The sequence below is a fragment of the Egretta garzetta genome, unplaced genomic scaffold (assembly GCF_000687185.1).
Source record: "Egretta garzetta isolate BGI_Z169 unplaced genomic scaffold, ASM68718v1 scaffold287, whole genome shotgun sequence".
In the NCBI taxonomy this organism is placed as follows: Eukaryota; Metazoa; Chordata; class Aves; order Pelecaniformes; family Ardeidae; genus Egretta; species Egretta garzetta.
Window position 1 is genome coordinate 12,024,759 of NW_009260435.1, and position 20,540 is coordinate 12,045,298.

Below are 20,540 nucleotides of genomic sequence, written 5' to 3' on the forward strand. Positions count from 1 at the left end.
AGGTTTGACACACCCCCATTCCATCCACTGAAAACTAAATGATGTGACAGATGAAAGACTCATGAAGCCAGCAAGGCAGAGCCATTCACAGTTTTCTTTAGGTGATTAACAATCCTAACCTTGGATTTGCTCTGACTTAGCTTTATGTTCCCTCACAGCAAGCTGAAGATGTTTGCGGGCTATCTCCAGCTCTCTTTTCAAGCCCTGGCACACAGTCTCTCTTTTTTCAAGCTCCTGGCAGCAGTGTTCACAGCAAAAATCTCCCTGAGACCCAAGGTTCCTTTTTGTACATTTCTGACCTGAAACAGTCATTCCTAAAAGTTATACATCAACCATGGGACACAAAAAAAAAAAAAAAAAAAAAAAAAAAAAAAAAAAAAAAGAAAAAAAAAATCAAACCCAACCTTACGATTTCCAGTGCTCTACTCTCTCTACTTAGTCTCACTCTTGCTAAGAAAGCCTATAAGACATTAGCCAAAATAATCACAAGAGGCTTGAACCCTGTTATAGAGGGTACAGTAGCATCTACCAAGTTGTTGAGCCCTCACAGCCTCAATGCACTCCCATCAGTGATGATTTGAGTCTTTAGTCATAGATATGAGACTTGTAAGTTGGGTTTTTGGGGGGTTGTTTTTTGTAGCATTTTTTTGTTTTTTAAAAAAGGCAACAGCCAAGCAGGGTCTTTGTAGTCAGCTGAGAGAGACTCTCCCAGCTGGGAAGCCTCACATGCGGCTGAGTCTAGTTAACTTAAGAAATTCACAAAGACTGGGCTACTTCCAGAAGAGCAACGGCTGCTCTTTATAGCCAGGACAGGGAGCTCTAGAGACAGAAGAGCTGTGCTGCTTGTATTGTTTTATGTTAATAGATGGTTTGTTATTTTGGTGTTGAAGGAATTCAAGCCACACTACAGGCATAAAGCCAGAGACTCTCTTGGGTTTTCTTGCTTTATGTTTTTCAGTTGCATAAGAACTTAAACTAAACAGAAAGCCCCAGAGAGACTTCTGTGCCTCCCATGAAGTTTTTCCCCAGCTACATTGTCTCCAGCTTTGCCATACTACATATGACAGTTTTGGGAAGAGCTAAAATGCTAAAGTATATACTGGGGGTGGGAGGAAGGAAGGAAAAAACAAAACAAAACAAAAAAAAGAGAGAACATAACCCAGGCATTCACATTGTTTCAACTACATTCTTGATCAAGAGTTGGAAAAAACTACCATGCCAGGCGAAGTATAATTCTTGACACAACAATATCTTTTACATGAATGCAGAATTCCTCGTCTTGTCTAATGTCAAAAGCAAGTAGTAGAATTTGATCTTCAAAGCTCTGATTTAGTATTACTCATCTACAAGACACTGTTTAGACCATATGCTGCTCATCATGATCAACGCTGGCTTGCTTATGAGTTGTTATACACCAGAGATACTAGTGTTCATGTCCACAACCCCCAAAGAGTATTTACACCTGCAGCAGATATGGCAGCTATATCTTTACTCCTGAAGAATGGCTTTAAAAAGCAAAAAGCTACTAGCATTTAATAAAATTAAACCTCAAAGCTTAGCATTAAACTAGTAAGCCGGAGACCAGTACAATTCATTGCATGGTTTGTGACTTAAACATAGTACAAGCTTATGGAACATTAAACAACCTTACAGCCAGAAGAACTGCATCTTCCTCGATCACCCAAATATTCATTAGTTAACTAACTTTGCATTAGTCATCAATTGACTATTAAAGACTGCTACTAACAATCTTAATTTGATGATACACAATTTGCCAGATTACAAATAAACCCAATACCTTTGTCTACTCCAGTTTCCTGGAAGGGTGGCTGTTGTCTTAACCTCTTTTGTGCTTCTGCTTGGTGTCCAACATTGTACACAGAAGATCTTGCTACATCGCCAGTTTCTCCTTCACCATGTTGCAGGCAAGAATATGCTTCTTTATTTACATTACTCACTAGCTCTTCATATTTCTGCAATTGAAAAACACTTCCTGAAAACCCAACACATAGCAAAAAAAAAAAAAAAAAAAAAGTGTTCCGTACTATCTTAAAGTAGGTAAGTAATAAGTGTCAAAACAAATAACCCTGGCCACCAAATAGCTTTAGTAATTGTAATACAGGTGCTTCTTTAAACCTGCAATAGAACTATAGACTGCAGCTCAAAGCGGGAGGAAAATGTGCATTCTAGCATATAGAAGTTTTACTTAGCATAATTCACTGCAACAGCAGTACCTGGCTATCTTGAGCTTTATTTTGGAAGTGTCAGTAGTCCTTAACATTGCAGAACTATATAGTGTCTTTGCATAGTTGAAGCCAACTTGTTTTTTTAAAAGGCATATCTGGCAGAAAAAGGGGTTGGACCCATTTAGAGTTTCTGCACAAATATGGGTAGTAGAGGGATAGAAACATTATCTAGAAAAAAAAACTCCTTTGTTTATTGTTATTATGGTAGCATAAGAGAAGGCATTACTAAGAAATTACAAAGACTTCACTAGGTAAGTTGGTTCAAGCCAACCGACGTTTTGAAGTTCAAAGGTATATTAAAAACAGTTTACCAAGAGACATTCATATCTATTACAGAAGATGCATCAGGCATAGGAAAAGACCCAATTCTCTTTACCGTCATGAAAATAACTCATGACAAGACAACTTTAAAGGACCGCTTTGTGAACAAAAATATATTACCACTAAAAAACTGGGTAACATTGTCATGAGAAATCACTTCATACTCATTTCCCCTCATCCTGCCTTTTCTTGAAAAAAAAAAAAAAAAAAAATTTTTTTCTCTGTCCTATTCTTGGATAATTCCCCAGTTGCTCAATGCTGGGTGGCAATGGTATTTCCAGTGGGATGCTCCCTATAACCAAAAACTTACTACAAGCATAAGCATCGCAAAAAGATGAATCTGCTAAAACAAAACCAGAAGCTTTTGGACAGAATTCTACTTAGCCCGAAACTCCTCTAGAAGAGGGTAGGATGTCTTTCCTCATTTGGGCAGGCACATTGAAAAGGAATTCCTCAAGCCACGGTAAAGTTAAGCAAGACTATTATTCCCGAGATAGATCAGTTTATCAGTTATTCAGTTTTTCTACAGATAATTTGCAAAAAGCATTTATCACTTTCATCCTTATTTGATTCAAAAGGGGAGGAGAAGGGGGAAAAAAAAAAAAAAAGGCAACATTATCCACGATCACTATCCAATCACCATTACAAACTGATAAATTTCTCAAGAAAAACCCAACACAAAACCCAAAAAAGCAGCAGCTGTGGAAAAATCTAAGATGGGCCTTAATGACAGAACCCACCTAAGAGGTCACAAGGAGCCCTCAACAGGCTCCCAAACTTAAAATGGTGGAGTCATCTCCTTAATTTATAAACTTTGGCATTACAGAATGACACTCCTAACCTGTCTTTCTCTACTTTAAAGATTGAAGGTGTCAAAGCTACACCCGTGCTTTCCCTTTTCACTTGCAAATGGTAGATTTAGGCCTCTCCTACAGTTTTAAAGGACTGTTGTTATCGGCAAACTCAAATTTTGGATTCTCCAATTCTCAGGATTACATAGATGTTTTATATTGGGAGAAAGCAGGCATGAGTGACTCCTCAAATCCCTTTTCTGGTTGGCAGCTGTAATTTACAGAAATATTACCTCTTTCCATTCTCGATCTTTCTTTTCCAGAATTGTGTAAACTGTGGTTCTGTAGGCCTTTTGTAGGCAAGCCTTCAGTTTGTCTTTGCATTGTCGGTTTAATTGAACGTGAGCATCAAAACACTTATCCTTCCAAGAATGCTTACTATATGTGCACTTTACTAGTTCTTCATGGATTTCACTCAACAAGTACTCAAGCTCAACCAGAGTCTTCTCCTCATACCGATTAATTTCATCCTGCAGTCTCTTTGTTTCCTGAGCTTCCCATTCTCGCTGCTTTTGGTCTAGTAACATCTTTATTTCTGCCTCTTTCTGAATGGAGAGATCATTCTTCTGCTTTGCAAGATCCTCCTTTGCTGTTGCAAGTACCTCTTTAATTCTGTTTCTATGATCATCTAAGAACGATCGGTAGTCCCTCTCATTTTGCTCTTGTATCTGCAGGATTTCTTCTTGCTTTTCTTTGTTCCACTGAGCACGAGCTTTTGCTAGTTCTGCTTTGATAGCTACAGGGATTTCTTCTTTCTTTAGCTCCAATTCCTTCTTGAGAGAAGTTACCTTTTCTTCAAGTTCTTTCATTTTTGGTCCAGATTTCTCTGTGTTCTCGTATTCTTTTTTCCATTTCTCTTCAGCAGCTGAGAGAACTAGAGCTAACTGGTGAATATATAACACAGTCATTATAAATATATACATACATTTATATATACACATAAAATATAACCCTGGGTCATTATCAATGTATTGAAGACAATTTTCAAATTATTTAATAAAAATATAATCCTACATAGGTAAAAAAATGGATCAGAACCATCTTTCCTTAATGATTCCCCGCCTATGTCTTCATTCTCTCTTCAGTAATATTTGGGATTTGGAAGACTGCACTGTTTTTATCAATACGCATATACAAGTATTTTGGGCTACCTGCTTTGCTGCAGTCTCTTTGTGTTCTTTTTCCCATTTTTCTTGTTCTATCTTTAGATTTACTTTGTACTCTTTGAGGTCTGTTAATTCTTGCAGCCACCTGGCACGAGCTTGGGTTAAAGCTGCATCTACCTATAAGCAGATAAAAAAAAAAAGCTACTTCAGTTGCCACCAACAAATACATTTGTATTATTACTTTCATGTAGCAGTGAAAGAACAGACTTCAGTTTGGATTGCCTATGTTTACAGAAATTAAAAAAATCAGACCAGCAGCATCTGATGCATTTCCTGATGCAAAAATGATACCAATGTGATGAATATTAGATTTATTTTTCTTAATAAATTGATATAAACTTTAAGTCAGTTTTGCTCAGTTCTGTTCAAAACTGCAGCATTTGTTCAACTGTGTAAAAAATTAACAGCTAGAAAAAACAAGCTACATGCTACAGCTTCTTCAGAACTTATTTTTTTTAAAATATATTTCTAATATAGCGAATATCAAATACTGAGCAGAAAGTTAGTGGAAGAGGCGGCTATTTTTTTTTTTTTTTTGGTGACTTAGTTGCACGTGGCAGTTTCACAGGCTCCAGGCAGACAGAATAATTATTTGTTACCTGGCTGGCAAGATTTCTACGGTATTTATTTTCCAGTTCTATTTCAAATTCCTTTAAGGCCTCTTCAGAGGCCATGTTTTCTTTCAGAGCCTTCTGGATCTGCAGCCTCTGGTCTTCAACAATCCCTTCTAACTCTTTAGTTGACACTTCATCCACAACTATTACTCGGTCAGTTTGGCTGCTGCAGTCATTACATTCAACTACAGTTCTTCTCATTTCTTCCAGCCTACTTTGCCATTCTCTTTCTATTTTTGCAAAGACTTGTTCTTTATTCTAAGGAAAAAAATATTTTTAAATAAAATCTCTCCAGTGTCCAAATAACTAGAATCTCACTTGTATTTACCAAACAAAACTCTGTTTACACCAATAATCTTCCCTAACAGGAGAAGAGCAAAACCACGCTCAGAGAGTTTAGTAAAGAATGAGTTGTTTTTACTTCCTCATCACAGCCTTCTACAGGATAGGATACATAAAGGACTTATATATGATAACTTAATGAAACAATAGAAAGCATAACCACTCACCCAGGGATCAGGGTGGAAAACACAAGCATATTACCAGCTGTGACATTCAGGACATTCTGCATGTTACTTCACAAGGTCTAGGGGTTTTTCCACAAATTACTAAGCATGTATAATATCTGCTGACTTCTTCAGAGGATTGTGAAACGACAGGTCCTTAAAAGCCACTTCAAACGGCAGAATAACAGTGCATAAGTCTATCTACATACAAGTTCTCCTTCTGAAAATAAATAAACCAACAACAAAAAGATTGAATAACCCTGGTCTAAGTTCCACACCTCTTTTTCTTCCTTCTCCTGGTGAACTTTGGCTAATGCAAGTTCCTCTTCAACCTGCTGTTCTTTTTCTTCCAGCCACTGCCTCTTTGCTGCTATCAGAGAACTGCTGTGTTTCTCTTCAAGCTCAGTCCTCAGAAGGTTAAGAGAGTCTTCTTTTTCTTCCAGTAGCCGTTTCTTGAGCTGGGGCCAGGGAGGCGGGGAGAGGAGAGAATTAAGATTAAAGTATTCTCCAAGGCATAGTGAACTTCTCCGGTACAAAGTGACTAGAACGCACAAGAGATGCGATTAACTCTCTAGAGCCTGTGCACTGATCTTACTGATGACACCTGGACAAGAGATTCAGCTCTCAAAAGGAGATGTTTTAAGGTGTGATATCAGAAGTTATTATAGGCTATTGCTCTAAAATAGTTTTCTTAACAAGTATCTTTATTAGAATCATAGAATGCTTTGGGTTGGAAGGGCCTTTAGAGGTCATCTAGTCCAACCTCCCTGCAGTGAGCAGGGACACCTTTAAGGTTGCTCAGAGCCCCATGCGACCTGACCTTGAATGTTTCTAGGGATGGGGCCTCCACTACGTCTCTGGGCAAGTATTCCCAGCATACTCTGAGCTGCACCTCTTCACTGTACTTGCTTAGCAAGACAGTTAACCTACTTCAGTCATTTCACGCTGATGTCTTCAGAAAAACAATTTTTTTAATCAATATAGCAGTCTGAATTCATCATTACTTGAAAAACTACAGTATTTTCAGATCAGTTTTATATAGGAGGAAGAAAACTTGTATAGTCAGTAAGGTTTTTAGAAAACGTCTCATAAATGTAAAAACCCACAACGCTGACTGAACAGTTCTCAAAAGTCAAAGTTATGAAAGCTGACTTCATGAAAATGAACAGCTATTGGAAAGGGTTACTGCTACAACATTTTTAACCCCAGGACACACCAGCAGGTTAATCTAACAATTAATAGGTTACATGTATTAATTTTCTGATATACCTGCATCTCTTCTAAGCATCTTCCCTAAACAGCTACAAAATTAAATACATTGATGGATACTACAACTTAAAAAGTCTGAAAAGATATGGGTCAATAAGGATTTCCATTAGTACCTTCTCTTCCTTCAGCTGCTGCTCTTGCTCAAATTTCTGCCTTAAAGTAGCTTCTAAGGTGTCCTTCTCCCCACAGACTCCAATGTAACATTCCTTCACTGCAGTCATCTCTCTGTTCAGCTCCTCTATGTTAGCCCTTCACAGGACAGATTATTTATTATCAGTTAGCCTTTATACTCACAGGACAGCAAGTCTGTTTTAAAAGAAGCTTAACCAGCACTGAGGCCAGACAGGAAATTTGAAACTTTTACTGAAAGTGGAAAAAAATGGTCTTACTTTAACTGCAAGATTGTCTCTTCGTAAGTTTGAATAAGCTGCTGTTTTTCTGCAGCGTATCTCTCCATCAGGTCTTTCTCAAAACGTGCTTTTGTATCCTCGTGATGTTGCTGATAAGTTCTTTCACACCTATGATTTCAAGAAAAAAAAAATTACCTAGCTTTTTTCCCCCCTTTTAACCAGGATTCAACTTTTCCCCAAGTCAGAAACTAGCTTCCTAATGCTGACCATCCCGTGGACCAGACAGCTGGTACAAGATTATACATGCAGGCTAAAGTTCACAAATGGAACTAAATGGAGTTAACACTTACCTGTCAATGGCTTCTTGTTTATCCTGATCAAAATCCTGAACCATCTTTCTCATCTGACAACAGAGATCTTGATTTAAGCTTTTCAGTTTTTCCTCATTTTCCTTCAGTTCCTCAATAGTCAAAGTATGGTTCTGCAGAAACAAGGGTCAATTAATAGGTGGGTTGTAAAGAACCTTTTCTAATTGCAGGTTTTAGCACGGGGTGGGCATTGTTGTAGTTTTTTTGTAGGGATAAGCAGCATTCTCTGTCTCACCTCAACTTCTTGAAGCAAAGTTTCATTAGCCATTTTGAGTTTCAGAACTTCTTCCTTAAGATTATCAGAAACCGAAGGACTGGCCACCGAAGTATCATTCAGATTTGTGACAGGCTAAAAACAAACAAAATTAAGATTATATCTTTCAAGACAGACATGATTTAGAAGTTGATGCTTTAAAAAAAGTTAAGGCCATCAAATAAAAATGTTACTTAGAAAAAATAAAAAAAAACCAAAGGAAATTATTGCAGTGCAAGACATAACAGTATCATTGTTATTCTAGATTAATTCTTGAAACTCATAGCATCATGAAGGTTTGAGGAAGCACACACTTGATGTGTTTGCAAGCTGAATGACTACTATCATCCAACAGAGAGCACACTTCTCAAGCATATTATATTCCTATCCCACATCCAGGATTACAAGAGCAGATGTTACAAGCCTGATCAATTTATAGAGGGAAATTAATAATGGGGATGCATTATAAAGAGAGATGCAATATCAGAGATTCCTTGTCAAATTACGTAGTAAAGGCCCTCTAGAGACAATCTGTTTAATATTCCATGTGTATAACCTAATGATACTATCAGACTTCTCAGAGAAATTACAAGGACTTTTTGGCTAAAGAAAATCTACTTTCTCCAATGAAATTTAGTTCCAAAAAAAAGCAGAGTGGCTATTAAGTTCTACCAAGCAAGTAAGCCATCATATTAGAACTCACCTAAGGAGGTATATGCTGCCCAAGCTCTGCTATTTAGTTTGTTTCTTTTTCACCAAAGATACAAAACAAGGTATCATCCAAATGACAATACTTTCCTTAAGGTCAAAGACAAGATTTACTTACTTGCTATGAATACTCAGCTGTGTGAGTAAATCCTTTGGTCCATTTTCATAAGTTTAAACATTGGTTTGGTTCACTAAAATCCAGTGCATCTTTACATTTAAAAAAAAAGTATAAAAGAACAAACCTCTGACTCTTTTGGTGCTTTTTCAGCTTTCAACAACTGCTTGTATTCCTCCAGTGTCTTCTGGCAATCTTTAAGATCATTCTGTAATTGAGTAATCTGGTTTCTCTTCATTTTATTACTGTTCAATGAACGTTCCAGCTCAGCTTTTAATTCTATAATAATCTCATCTTTAGACAGCTCTTTGTCCATGTCTCTGTTCTGTATTGCACTATTAGGGGACACATAACCAGTTCAGTATTTAAAAGAGAAGAGCAACTAATGCTACCAGAAATACAGATGTCTAAGAGGTAATAGTAAAAGGAATGGGACAACACGAATATAAAAGCCATATGCTTTTTCATCAAGTTGCAATTAACATACAGAAAACTCATTCATTCAGCTGTTTCCCCAAAAGATTCATTATCACATCACGTGAGGTTATTTTGAGACAACTCAATTGGTTGTTTTAAAAGACAGTGTTAGCATTAAGAAACTATATGGAACCTTTGAGCAAAACTACCCATACATATAATGTATACAATCCAAGGAACAGCAACATAGTCCCTACAAAATCTGAAGATTTATTAAGTAACAATTAGGCATCTAATTTATGGTATTAGTCCAGTTTCCCATTTCCCAGATTACTGGCAATACAAGCAGTATTTCAAATATCTACAAAAAAAAAGTTGATCCAGTAAGACCATCTTTTACACATAATTTATATAATTTATGAGGACTTTAAATTTTCCTTTCAACAAGAATCACTCCATACCTGCAGAACCATGGTTTCTTCCCAGTGATTTTTTTAATTCCCAAATCTACATAGGAATCACCCAGGTTTGTATGCAGCTCTCCACCTGCATCGTTCAAAAATACTCCAAGCTTGGCAGCAGATTCATACAAAGCTATTTCTTCCTTCAGTTCCGTCAATTCTTCCTTAAAGGAAGAGGCAGAAAAAAATTACACTGAGCAGAGAAACTCCAAACAAACACATCAGGTCCATGATAACTCTTCCAAAGAAAACAAATGCACAGATCTATTCTTTCTAAGCATAGTTGGGTTTAGCTGTATTTACCTGAATCAACTAGTATTAGTTTTATTTATTTATACTATCATTTTTGATATCTCTAGCAAAGCATATGTTAAAACTACAAATTAGTTAGGGAATATTCTGTTGCTCAGTATATTCTATTGTTCTTTAACTTCATATATGATACATGAACTGTAATTAAGTATTATTTCTTTTGCTCTTACTACTTCTTTCCTGGTGCCCTTGCATAGTAAAGTGAATGACAACAGGAAAGTACATAGCTGGAAAAACAGCCTATTACTCTAATACTTACTAGGATTCATAGTTTCCAAGATGGTAGATTTAAGTCAAATATATGAACTGAATTGGAAACAGACTTCCACTCATATTTTACAGAGGACTCCAGCATTCCCTGGAGTCCAACATGCAACCCTGAGAGATGAAGTAATAGGTAGTCCTTTACTGGAAGGAGACATCCTTGTCTCCCCAACAAATAAAAAGTTTCAACTACCAACCTCTTAGTATAATGCCCACCCCCCCTAAAATCAAAACAGTAAAATATTTAGCAAAATTAATTAACCTGCAAAGCCTTGTTCATGTTATTGCTTATCAAGTGTGCAGACTGAGCTTGTTGCAATTGAAACCGTAACTGATTTGTCTCCTGCATCGAGCCTATTGCAGGAAAGGGAGAAAAAGAGCAAGTCACAAATATGCAAGAAAAACCATGCCATCTGAAAAAAGATCACTGTTAAAAATAGCTATGTTGATTCTGGTAACAGGCATTACTTTATTTCCTTGAGCTCAGGAATAGAAAATACAGATAATGAAGGCAAGAATACTTCTGTCTGAATTGAGCAGGTGAAGGTTACTACAGGTCTCCAATTTAAACTGGAGTTTGTTTTAAAGTTTGGGAACTACAGTAGCTTTATTTTTTTCAGAACTTTGAATAGTAGCTTTAAAATAGATACCATGAGGAGCATGATGTGCTGAATGTTTGCTCTAGCTCACCAGAAGCAAAAAATAGCATTGTGCTATTGTGCCAGTAGTTTAACAGGAACAGGACCACCTTGGAAAACAGGCCACCTACCCCTCCTCCTCAGGTGAAAAGTTTAGCTTTGTCAGTTTGCCAATTTATTACTGCTTTAAGGCATTTGATGAATATAGCACAGAAAAATCATGGCATTTCTTCAATTGACAGTTGCACTCTTTTTAAATATCTTATCACATTAATGATTACTTATTTACTACATAATACTGATCCAATAAGGTTTTCCTCCTTCTCTATCCTGACATGTAGGCTCTCTCTAGAGATATTTTTCTTCTGGACTACCACAGTTCCTAAACAAAATATGCTCTTAAATTAGGATCCAGGAAGACAGACATTTCATTTAGTTAAGATATTTGGATTCTATGAAAAGATATACATTACTATTAAAAGACTTCTATGTGTAAAAGTAGGCACAAAGAGCAGAATATTTCATGCGCTATTCCTATTGACAGAAGTTTCTAAGAACTATCCTCCAGCCACAAAACCAATTATTCTCTTGTTGAAATTTGAATTTAAAATGGCAATTCAAGTCAAATGCCCAACACAAAAATACATAGCTTGTTCCCAAAGGCTGCTATTTAGTCCAAAACTAAGTTTACATATATGCACCACAAAATACATATAAAAATAATTTAATTGCTGCTGTTTGGGGTTTTGGCAAGGTTTTTTTGTTTGGGGGTGGGGGGGGTTTATTTTATTTTTTTTTGGTTTTTACATTTCAGTGTAGACTTAAATGAGTTTAAGTCTGACTAATGCACTGTACAGGAAATGGTCTAGTACACATTTAGCTTGATGTTGATTCCATTTTGATAGGAACATAGATGTGCAATTTCATACTTCAAAAAACTGGAGTCATTTCTGCATGGAAAGGTAAAGTATGAGTAAAAGGCTGACCTGTTTGCAGTAAATTTGCACATTGCTTTTGGCTTTCTTCTAGGCTTCTTGTCAGGCGGTTTATTATTTCAGTTTTTTCACATTTGGTTTCTTCCAGTGTTTTTTCAAGTTGCTTAACATGCTCTCCTAGATTTTTGCAAAGCTCTTTCTAGGAACAGAAATTATTTTTACTCATATTACAAACATCTAAGCCCTCTAGGACAGTTTTGGATATAGAAAGAGTGAATACAAGACACAGTAGAAAAAGAACATGATATACAAAGTAGACCTTCACATGGCACTGCTTACAGTTAGCTACACAGACCCGGGAGACACAGTACCTCCTCTTTATGGCTTTCGACTTTCCTATTTTCTCTCAAAAACAGGAGATCTCTCTCTAAATACCCCAAACATACTACCATAAAAACCTTTTTTTGCAGTAGAGACAAAGCCTTGTAAGCTTTGTTGTGGTACTAATAGACAGAAATTTAGCAGTGCATTCTTGTTTACAAACAAGTGCCAGTTACCTTTTCAAACATACAAGCCATTTATTTTCTATGCATATTTATGTTGAGACAAGAATACAGACCCAGAATTAAAGAAATTTCATTCTATTTCCTTTATGTGAAAGAAAAGGACAATTTGTTAAGGCCTGCCTAGACTACATTGCCTGAATATTTCTAATAGTGTAATGGACTCATATTACATGTCAGGTAGAATAATTTTAATAAGCTCTATAACCATATGACACAATCCATAATCAAACTCTATCTTAAAGCCAGCCTTTTTTCCCCTCTCCCCTTTTAAATCTGTACTTCTAGAATAAAGTGACTGTTCAGTGGTTAGGAGTCCTTGTTCATTTTGAGACTAAGGCTTGGCAATAGACCGTTTAATAAACAGTTTTTCTTGCACCAAAAGTATCACATAATTCTTCATTAGTTCTTTTCTTTTGCAGATTTGCTTGTACTCTTTCAAAAAGAGATTGAGCATAGAATGAAAGCTCAAGAGAGAAACTAAGGCAATGAATTCTTGCATCCTCTGGATCTGCTATGTACAAACACAGACTTTCAGCTCACAACTGCCTCGAGACATTTATAAAAACATACCACATAGGCTTCATAAGATTGAGACTTATGTAGAATTTCCTTTCCATTTGCCTAGCAGCTTCCAAGAGGAGTTATTAGAATTATAGGTCAAGGAGTGCAGTTTAGGAAATACAGGGAGCTCTACAGCCTCTCCAGCACAGTATGCAGGATCCTAAAATAATTTCTCACCTGTTCTCGGAGTGCAGATTTTGTAGTATCAAGTTTCTGCTCTAGCGATAATACTTGCTTTTCGTACTTCTGCTTGAGTGCTGAAATAATTGCCTCATGTTGTTCTCTGGCTCTTTGAAGGGCATCTGATCGCTGAAGTTCTAACAGCTGCTTCTTCATGCTTTCCATGGCAACCTCTGCCACTTTGGATTGCTTCAATATCTGTAGGAACAGTATTGAGTTAGAGTAGCTCCCAGTTACATATATTTTATTTTTGCTCCAATATTGTGTATGTCAGTTCCATTTTTTTTTGTGCAAGAGTTGCTAGAAATCCTCAAATAAAGCCTGGATTTTAATACAAGCTATTTTCCGCCAATGCATCCCATTCATTCATCATATATTCAGTTTCTGTAATACATGATGCATCACAAATATAACTGTAGAGATCTTCCACAATAAACAGTTCAAGAATATTTATTGTACCTGCTCCTCATTGGTAGTAAGAGTCTGAATTTGAGTTTCAAGGGTCTTTATTTGACCTTCAAGATGCACTTCTCGTTCCTTTCCATTCTGATAGAGTTTTTGAGACTCACGAAGACTAACAGCCAAACCATCCTTTTCATCTTAAGAGAGAGATATAATAATTGTGTAAGAAACATGGCCAGCCACCCAACAACTTCATGGAAAGTGACTGTTCAGTACCCCTGCTCTACAGAACTATTTGCTATGAGCCCTCTCTCTCATACTGTGGGCAACAAGCAGAAGAGAGAATAAAGACGTTCAATCTCCATCTAGTAACCACTTTCTCCCTTTGACAGCTGGAAGCACCCTGATATATTGTACCTTCAGAACCCTAGTGGAAACAAGCCCCATTCTGCCAGCACTAGGAACCAGCATCATCCCTTCCACCCTTTAAAGGCAGAAACAAAATAATTCCCCTGGATGAACAGCCAAGACACAGGAAAATGGTTGACAGCTGAAGTTTTCTCTCTTTCCTTTCCTCTTTTTGCATTCTAAAAATTATATTCTTAATTCTTTAACCTCACAACTCTTTTTCATCTGTTTCTATAAGAAAAGCAAGACCAAAATAACCACCAGTCTCCACTACAGCTCTGATAATTTTGGAAGGGCTTCTCTCTACACACAGTCCTGGAAATGGCTTGCTAAACCAGGTAGCACAAAAAAAAAAAAAAAAAAAAAGGGGGAGGGGGGTTCCATAGATGTACCCTTTTTTTTTTTTTTTTTAAACTTTTAACACACTACTTTAGCAAGCTTCTCACTTTTCTGTGCATTTTTAATGCCTGGCACATGGGGTCTCTGGGACACAATAGCGGTCTCGAGAATGCAGTAAAAGTTAAGACAGTTATGCAGTCAGGCACCGATCCAGAGAATTTTATTTAAAACAATGTTGGGGGGAGAGGGTTAGGTCCACATAATCCCAAATCAAGTTTATAAATATGATCAATACCTGCAGAGACACTACCTAAATCAACATTTCAGAATAAAAAAAAGTTGCTAGACACAAATAAAATCTAAGAATTAGATCCGTACGAAACAATTTACCTTTGACCATTGAAAGCTGATGATTCAAATACCTAATCTGCTGTGCACTCTTTTCTAGCTTTTCATTAAGTTCTTCCAGTTGTCTTTCTCTTGCTTTATTTAGAACTTGAAGTTGAAGAATCTGCATGTTTTCTGAAGAATCTGCCAAATTTCAAATAGCATACAGACAAGTCATGGTAGTAATTCATTCCTGCCCCAAGACACCTCTTTCGTACAGTGCAAAATTCCCTGTTGGCTCACAAAATCACATCATTTTTTAATCCATGTTTGATTCACATCACCCGAGTTGCTCTGCTAGCAATGGCTGGAGAATTGTAGAAACTATCAATGCAATTCAAACCTGACAGCAAGCTCAGATAAAGGTTTATGTGCTGTGAATTCACACACAGTCTTGTAGCAACTATAAGTTTTCAAGATGTCTAACAAGCAAAGTAGTTCTGCCATTTAAAACACACCTAACAGAAAAGCCAATGTGGCATCAAGCAAAGTATGTTTCCTAAGGTACAGGAAGTCATTATTTTCCAATATTATAAACAATATAATGTGCCAGCAAGACGTGAGATCAACACCATCAGAAATAATTTTGTTCACAGTCACACCAGTCCAAACTATATTTTTAATATCCTGAAACTCAAATACCCTGATCAAAAAAAAGCTGATTTATAAAGTGGAAAAAAAACCCCACCAAAACTAAACAAGAACAGAATTAGGGCTATCCCAATGTAAGCTTAGAGCAAAATAAAAGGTCATATATATCAACATACTTTTACTTGTCCTCTTACTAAAAATCTACTGAAACCAAGAGGTTTTCTGTTGCTGATTTCTAGCAGACTTTTCACACAAGCTTGTTTTGATTCTAAACAGCAAGCACTTACTTTCATCATTACTCAAGAACTCGCGCTGCAAATCTTCAAACGCTTCATTTCTTCTGGTTCCTTCCTGGATTACTGGAATTTTTTGATGAATGCCATTTTGGTATGGTTTATAAGTCACTTTGTAAGATTCTGGTGACTGGCCACTGACAATGTCAGATGCAACAAATTGCTGTTGTGACAATACATACATAAGAGGAAATAAATTAAAACTACAACTGTAGTCTTGCATTATGAAAGTGCTTTTCATTTTACAGGTTGACATTAAGAAGAGCTCTAGTAGCTCTTCATCGTCAGGCTCCAATCCAGCACAACATTTAAGTGTGATAAAAATTTTCATGAAAGCTTCCACTTCAGGAGAGTAGTGAAGTGTCAACTTCAATAGAGTAAGCACACGCTTAAGTGAATCACATTCATTCTACCTCATGGAATTCTACCTAGCCAACAAGAGCAAAAAAGAAAAAAACCCAAACAAACCATCACATGCACATATGAAAATCCAATTATTTAATACTTCATTGTTTTAACATGCAAAATAGACTACAGAAGACCCCCATCATTGTTTAAACTGATAATGAGAGACTGAAAGAATTTAGAAATATTACTACCAATAGTTAAAGACTTGTGAAAATTTTTCAAGAGATACAGAAAAATACATCAGCTTCTGAAATACCTTAAGATGTTCTTTTGGAGCCTCTGGAAAATTTATTATTTTACTTTGTTGATTGTTAAATTCTGGTTTATGGCCATTTGTATATGGCCTGAAGTTCTCAGGAAGATGATACACATTGTTCTGTTGATAGCAACTTGGAGCATTAAACCCATCTCTACCAAGATACACATCATCAGGATCCTCTTGACCATTCTGGCCACAGTAATCTTCTTTAACATCATATAAATGTTTCTTCTCTTCATCATTATGTAGGCCATCCCAATTCTTTCCATGTTTTTCAATATGATCATTTTGCTGGTCACATAAGAATTGTTCAGGGTACAGGCTTTGTCCTTGTTCATAACCCTATGAACAGATAAGAGGTTTAGAATTTCTCTCTCAAAAGACAATTTACATAGACACACCCTTTTTTTGGTATTACCAGCCCTCAAGCTAGAAATACTTCAAATGAGTAGCAAAACATGTCATCTAGATAAAAAGTATTTCTCTAATTAATTTAAATATTTAGTATGTGGTTATGAACAAGCAGTTCCTACTAATTACATCACTGCTCATATAAGCTTACATTTTGAGGATCACTTATCAATGGATGATCATTCCATCTTCCATCATGCTTCCCAGGCTCGTGTGATCTAGAGAAAGATAAGCAGCTTAACTATGTATTTATAACTGCAGGAAAAAAACAAACCCAAACAAACCATCTCTTCATTAAATTAAGTGGCATCTAGTTTGTTTCTCATGGAACACAAACCATACTGCAAACTGCACTACAGCTCCCTTTTTACTTGGATTGCTTTTACACACTTCATCAGCTGAGATTCTGCTTTATTCTCAAAACCACAACATAAATAATAAAAAACGGTGCAAAATGCCTTACTGCTCCTCAGTCTCATGAATGCTACAGTCCGAATAGCTGGAGAGCTGGTCTCCACTATCCTCCAACATATCATGGGGAAGGTCTGTCAATAGTTGTTGCAACTGAAACAGAACAAATAACATTCATTATATGCTTTTCAAAAGAATGCATTCAAGTTCAGTCCAAAGAGACAGGTGAAATAGGCCACTTGCACAAAATACTGTTTGCCTTCCTCCATTGAAAAGTTCACAACACTTCAGTTCACAGAGACACTTACACCACAGAAAGCTTAATAGAATAGAATACCAACCCAATGGGTTTTGTGGCAAACTCTTGTTAAGAAAAGAGCTGTACCAAGAAGAGGCAAGAGAAATGCCACCAGATAAACGTGTCCCAGGACAGACTACTTTTGACAAATGATTTGCAAACTAATCATATCAATGTTTCTCCTTCCTAAACCCCAAGCAAGAGAGGTACTGGACATTCAAAACATGCTCTTTCTGAGGAGTCTGGATTGAAATCCAGATAAGAACTTTGAAGCCAATGTTACTAGATGCAAGAAGTCATCATTGCAATGATTAGTGGTCTGCTCATGTGTTTAGATGAAGTCACCAGGCAACTGGACACAAACAGGAAAATACCACCACTTCTAATTCAGGAAATAGATAGTTGTGCCACAAAAAAAAGAAAAAACCAAACCAAAAAACACAAACAAAAAACCAAAACAACACACCAAAAAAACCAACCACCCACACCAAAACACACCCACACAACCAAACCACTCCTGAACTTACTTGTTGTAACGATTTCCATATATAATGTACCTCTGCTTCTGATTTTTGGAGAGGCTTTGATATGGGGCTTCTTGTAGATCTGAGCTATGTACTCTTTTTCTTATTAGGTGACTTGAGAGCTACACAATACATTCAGATTTATTACACGCAGTTTCTGAACCCTAACCCTGTTTTTCTCCTAACTCTCAAAACGTGTTAATAAGAGCAGAAACATTAGCTATGCCATGCTAAATACCCTATTAGCTTTTCTTTGTTAAAAAAAACAAAGAAAATCCCCACAAAACAAAAATTATCATCTACAAAAAGTTTATCTTAAAGATACCATATTTTCTCAGATGCTCTCCAAGACCAAAGGTTAGGTAAGAAGTTAAGGACAATTACAGAACAACAGAGCAGCAGAAGTTTGTTGCTAGAAATTCACAAGTAGCATGAAGAAGTTTCCCTATCATTACAGCACTCTAGATTTATTATATCTCAGCCTCAGGAAGCAGGAAAGGAAAGACAGCATTATTCACAAAGACGCCCTTTCGTTTGCCCTACTTGCAACCAAGGACATACTCAAGAACCGTAAGTTTTGCTGGTCTTGCACTGCTTTGGAAGCTTAAAGTCAAGAGAAAGCAGCACATACACAGTTCACAAAACATCATCACGAGTTCATATTTAAACTGAACTCAGCCTAACAGGTTAGCTAGCGCAGCACACCAGACATGGGTAAGGGTTACCCAGTTCTTCAGTCAGTGTTAAAGTACCCTCCTACCATGTAGATCTCCCAAATTTTCAAGAAAGTCTTGGACTACATCTTGACCATGGAACACAGCAGAGCCTGGTTTTAGCCTTCAAGCAGGCTAAAAGTCACATCCCAGTGAAGCGTATCTACAACATGTACAGTTTTGTGAACCCCACCTTGCCCCAGTTCAAACATGCATGACCTACAAGGATTATTGCTAATTTATTCCAAAGAGGCTGCTTTGTTTGTGCCCATTGCCTCTTGTCCTGTCACTGAGCACCACTAAAAAGAGCTTGGCTCCATTGTCTTTATATCCTCCCTTCAGAGGTTTATACACATTTACAAGATTCTCCCTGAGCCTTCTCTTCTCCAGGTTAACAGTCCCAGCTCTCCCAGCCTTTCCTTATAGAAAGGATGTTCCCCTCAACACTCTTAACTTAGAATCCTATTTATGCACTCTCTCACTGACTCACTGTAACAGCCCTCAATTATTTCACCGCTTGTTCTCCTGCACAAGCGCAACATACCTTTATCTGTGTAGAAAGTTTGAGAGCAGACATCAGATTCCCTACAGAGTTTGCAATAGCATCTTTCCAAGTCAAACAGCTACTGTTCTACTACACATTTTTGTGAGCATTTCTGTCTACATTACCTACATTCTAGACCATGATCCTTTAAGTATATGTTGGGGAGGTTACCTGATATGAACATGATTTGCCATTGTATAAGAAACCATTAAACGCATTCATGTTAAACACACATTTTCCCAATTCTCTTTATGAAACAAAAAGAACAGAAACATCCAGAGTATTTCAACTCAAAAAACCCCAAAACATTGGAATATATTTTTTCTAGAGGTTGAAGTATGTAATTTATAGTCAAATTTTAAAATTCGGATTATAATTATTCCTCATTCTTTTCTAGGCTAACCAAATTTTCAAGTGAAAGACAGCTGTGGCTTTCTAAGTATTTTTAATAAGTGAAAAAGCTGTCAAGAAATACAAAATGTAGGTGGCACCGGCCTTTCACATTTGATGCACTGCATAAGCAAGCAGTAACAATCTACCAGCCACTACATGTGACATTGCAAGGCTCTTAAGATGTAGCATCTCATTGCCTCTTTACTTTTTATGCCACTCTTGCACAGCACAGTGTGCACTCTGTATTGCTCTTTCCAAACACAGCATAAAACCTAAGAGAAAAATGGGAAAAAGCTAGATACACAAGCCTTCAGATTAAATAATTTGTTCTTTTTCACCTCTTGTTCTCTTGCATAATCCTCTTGGTCATAGTCTTCATCTTCATGTTGTGTTTGTAGAGCTCCACTATCAAAGTCAAGGGACATTGTTTTCTAATGTTTTTGAGTATCCAGCAAAACCTACCACAAGACAGGAAAACATTACACATGAGTAAAAGTGTGGGGAGGAACCAAAAAGTACCACCCTCACTTCCTGAATTAAGTAGCCAAACACACACAAAACCACATTTTTTGAAACAAACATTGCACATTATCTCTATCATTCACTTGAGCTTTTGTTTCTCAGTATATCCAATGCTACTTGTTTCCAAGAAGATAGCATTTAAAACAGATTATTTGGGCTTTTCATATGATGACATGGAATCACGGAAGTTCACTTACAACCAGGCATTATTTTCTTCAAGCTCTAACACTATATGTTATACATATGCTGTGATATACATTGATAGTAATGTCCACTTTTAAACTTTGCTTCATTTATTTCTAGAGAATAACTATTTTGTACTAACTAGTGAAAGTATCCTGCTGCTTGTGCATTTGGATAATAGCTCTGACAGGAAAAATAGGGAAAGTATAATAGAAATAGGAAAAGTATCATGTCAGTTCCAGACTTAACTGCTTAATGAAGAGATGCAGGCTCCCAAGGACTTGTCTACACTGAGCATGGAGTTCACAGTAACCTACAGTACGTAAGGGCTGGCCCGCATGTGGTTGCAAGGT

General features: G+C 36.8%; 1 protein-coding gene across 4 annotated transcripts in view; it reads right to left on the reverse strand.

The window, feature by feature from the left end:
• The window catches only part of CEP152 (centrosomal protein 152), a 30,885-nt gene extending 10,345 nt beyond the window's left edge, over positions 1–20,540 (reverse strand). For 2 of the 4 annotated variants that reach the window (XM_035899502.1, XM_035899504.1), the window contains exons 1-22: positions 20,437–20,540; positions 19,821–19,940; positions 17,063–17,163; positions 16,751–16,817; positions 16,186–16,530; positions 15,516–15,684; positions 14,641–14,781; positions 13,561–13,700; positions 13,099–13,299; positions 11,846–11,993; positions 10,484–10,575; positions 9,646–9,809; positions 8,895–9,102; positions 7,927–8,040; positions 7,674–7,804; positions 7,363–7,491; positions 7,087–7,222; positions 5,983–6,162; positions 5,184–5,456; positions 4,570–4,701; positions 3,652–4,302; positions 1,799–1,973 (exon numbers count right to left, since the gene is read on the reverse strand). In XM_035899502.1, coding sequence (XP_035755395.1) covers positions 1,799–1,973; positions 3,652–4,302; positions 4,570–4,701; positions 5,184–5,456; positions 5,983–6,162; positions 7,087–7,222; positions 7,363–7,491; positions 7,674–7,804; positions 7,927–8,040; positions 8,895–9,102; positions 9,646–9,809; positions 10,484–10,575; positions 11,846–11,993; positions 13,099–13,299; positions 13,561–13,700; positions 14,641–14,781; positions 15,516–15,684; positions 16,186–16,530; positions 16,751–16,817; positions 17,063–17,163; positions 19,821–19,907 — 3,784 coding nt within the window. In that variant the 5' untranslated portion in view covers positions 19,908–19,940; positions 20,437–20,540. Of the gene's footprint in view, positions 1–1,798; positions 1,974–3,651; positions 4,303–4,569; positions 4,702–5,183; positions 5,457–5,982; positions 6,163–7,086; positions 7,223–7,362; positions 7,492–7,673; positions 7,805–7,926; positions 8,041–8,894; positions 9,103–9,645; positions 9,810–10,483; positions 10,576–11,845; positions 11,994–13,098; positions 13,300–13,560; positions 13,701–14,640; positions 14,782–15,515; positions 15,685–16,185; positions 16,531–16,750; positions 16,818–17,062; positions 17,164–17,835; positions 17,955–19,820; positions 19,941–20,436 lie in introns of those variants that run through there. The other 2 variants (XM_035899503.1, XM_035899505.1) reach the window with 2 other exon arrangements.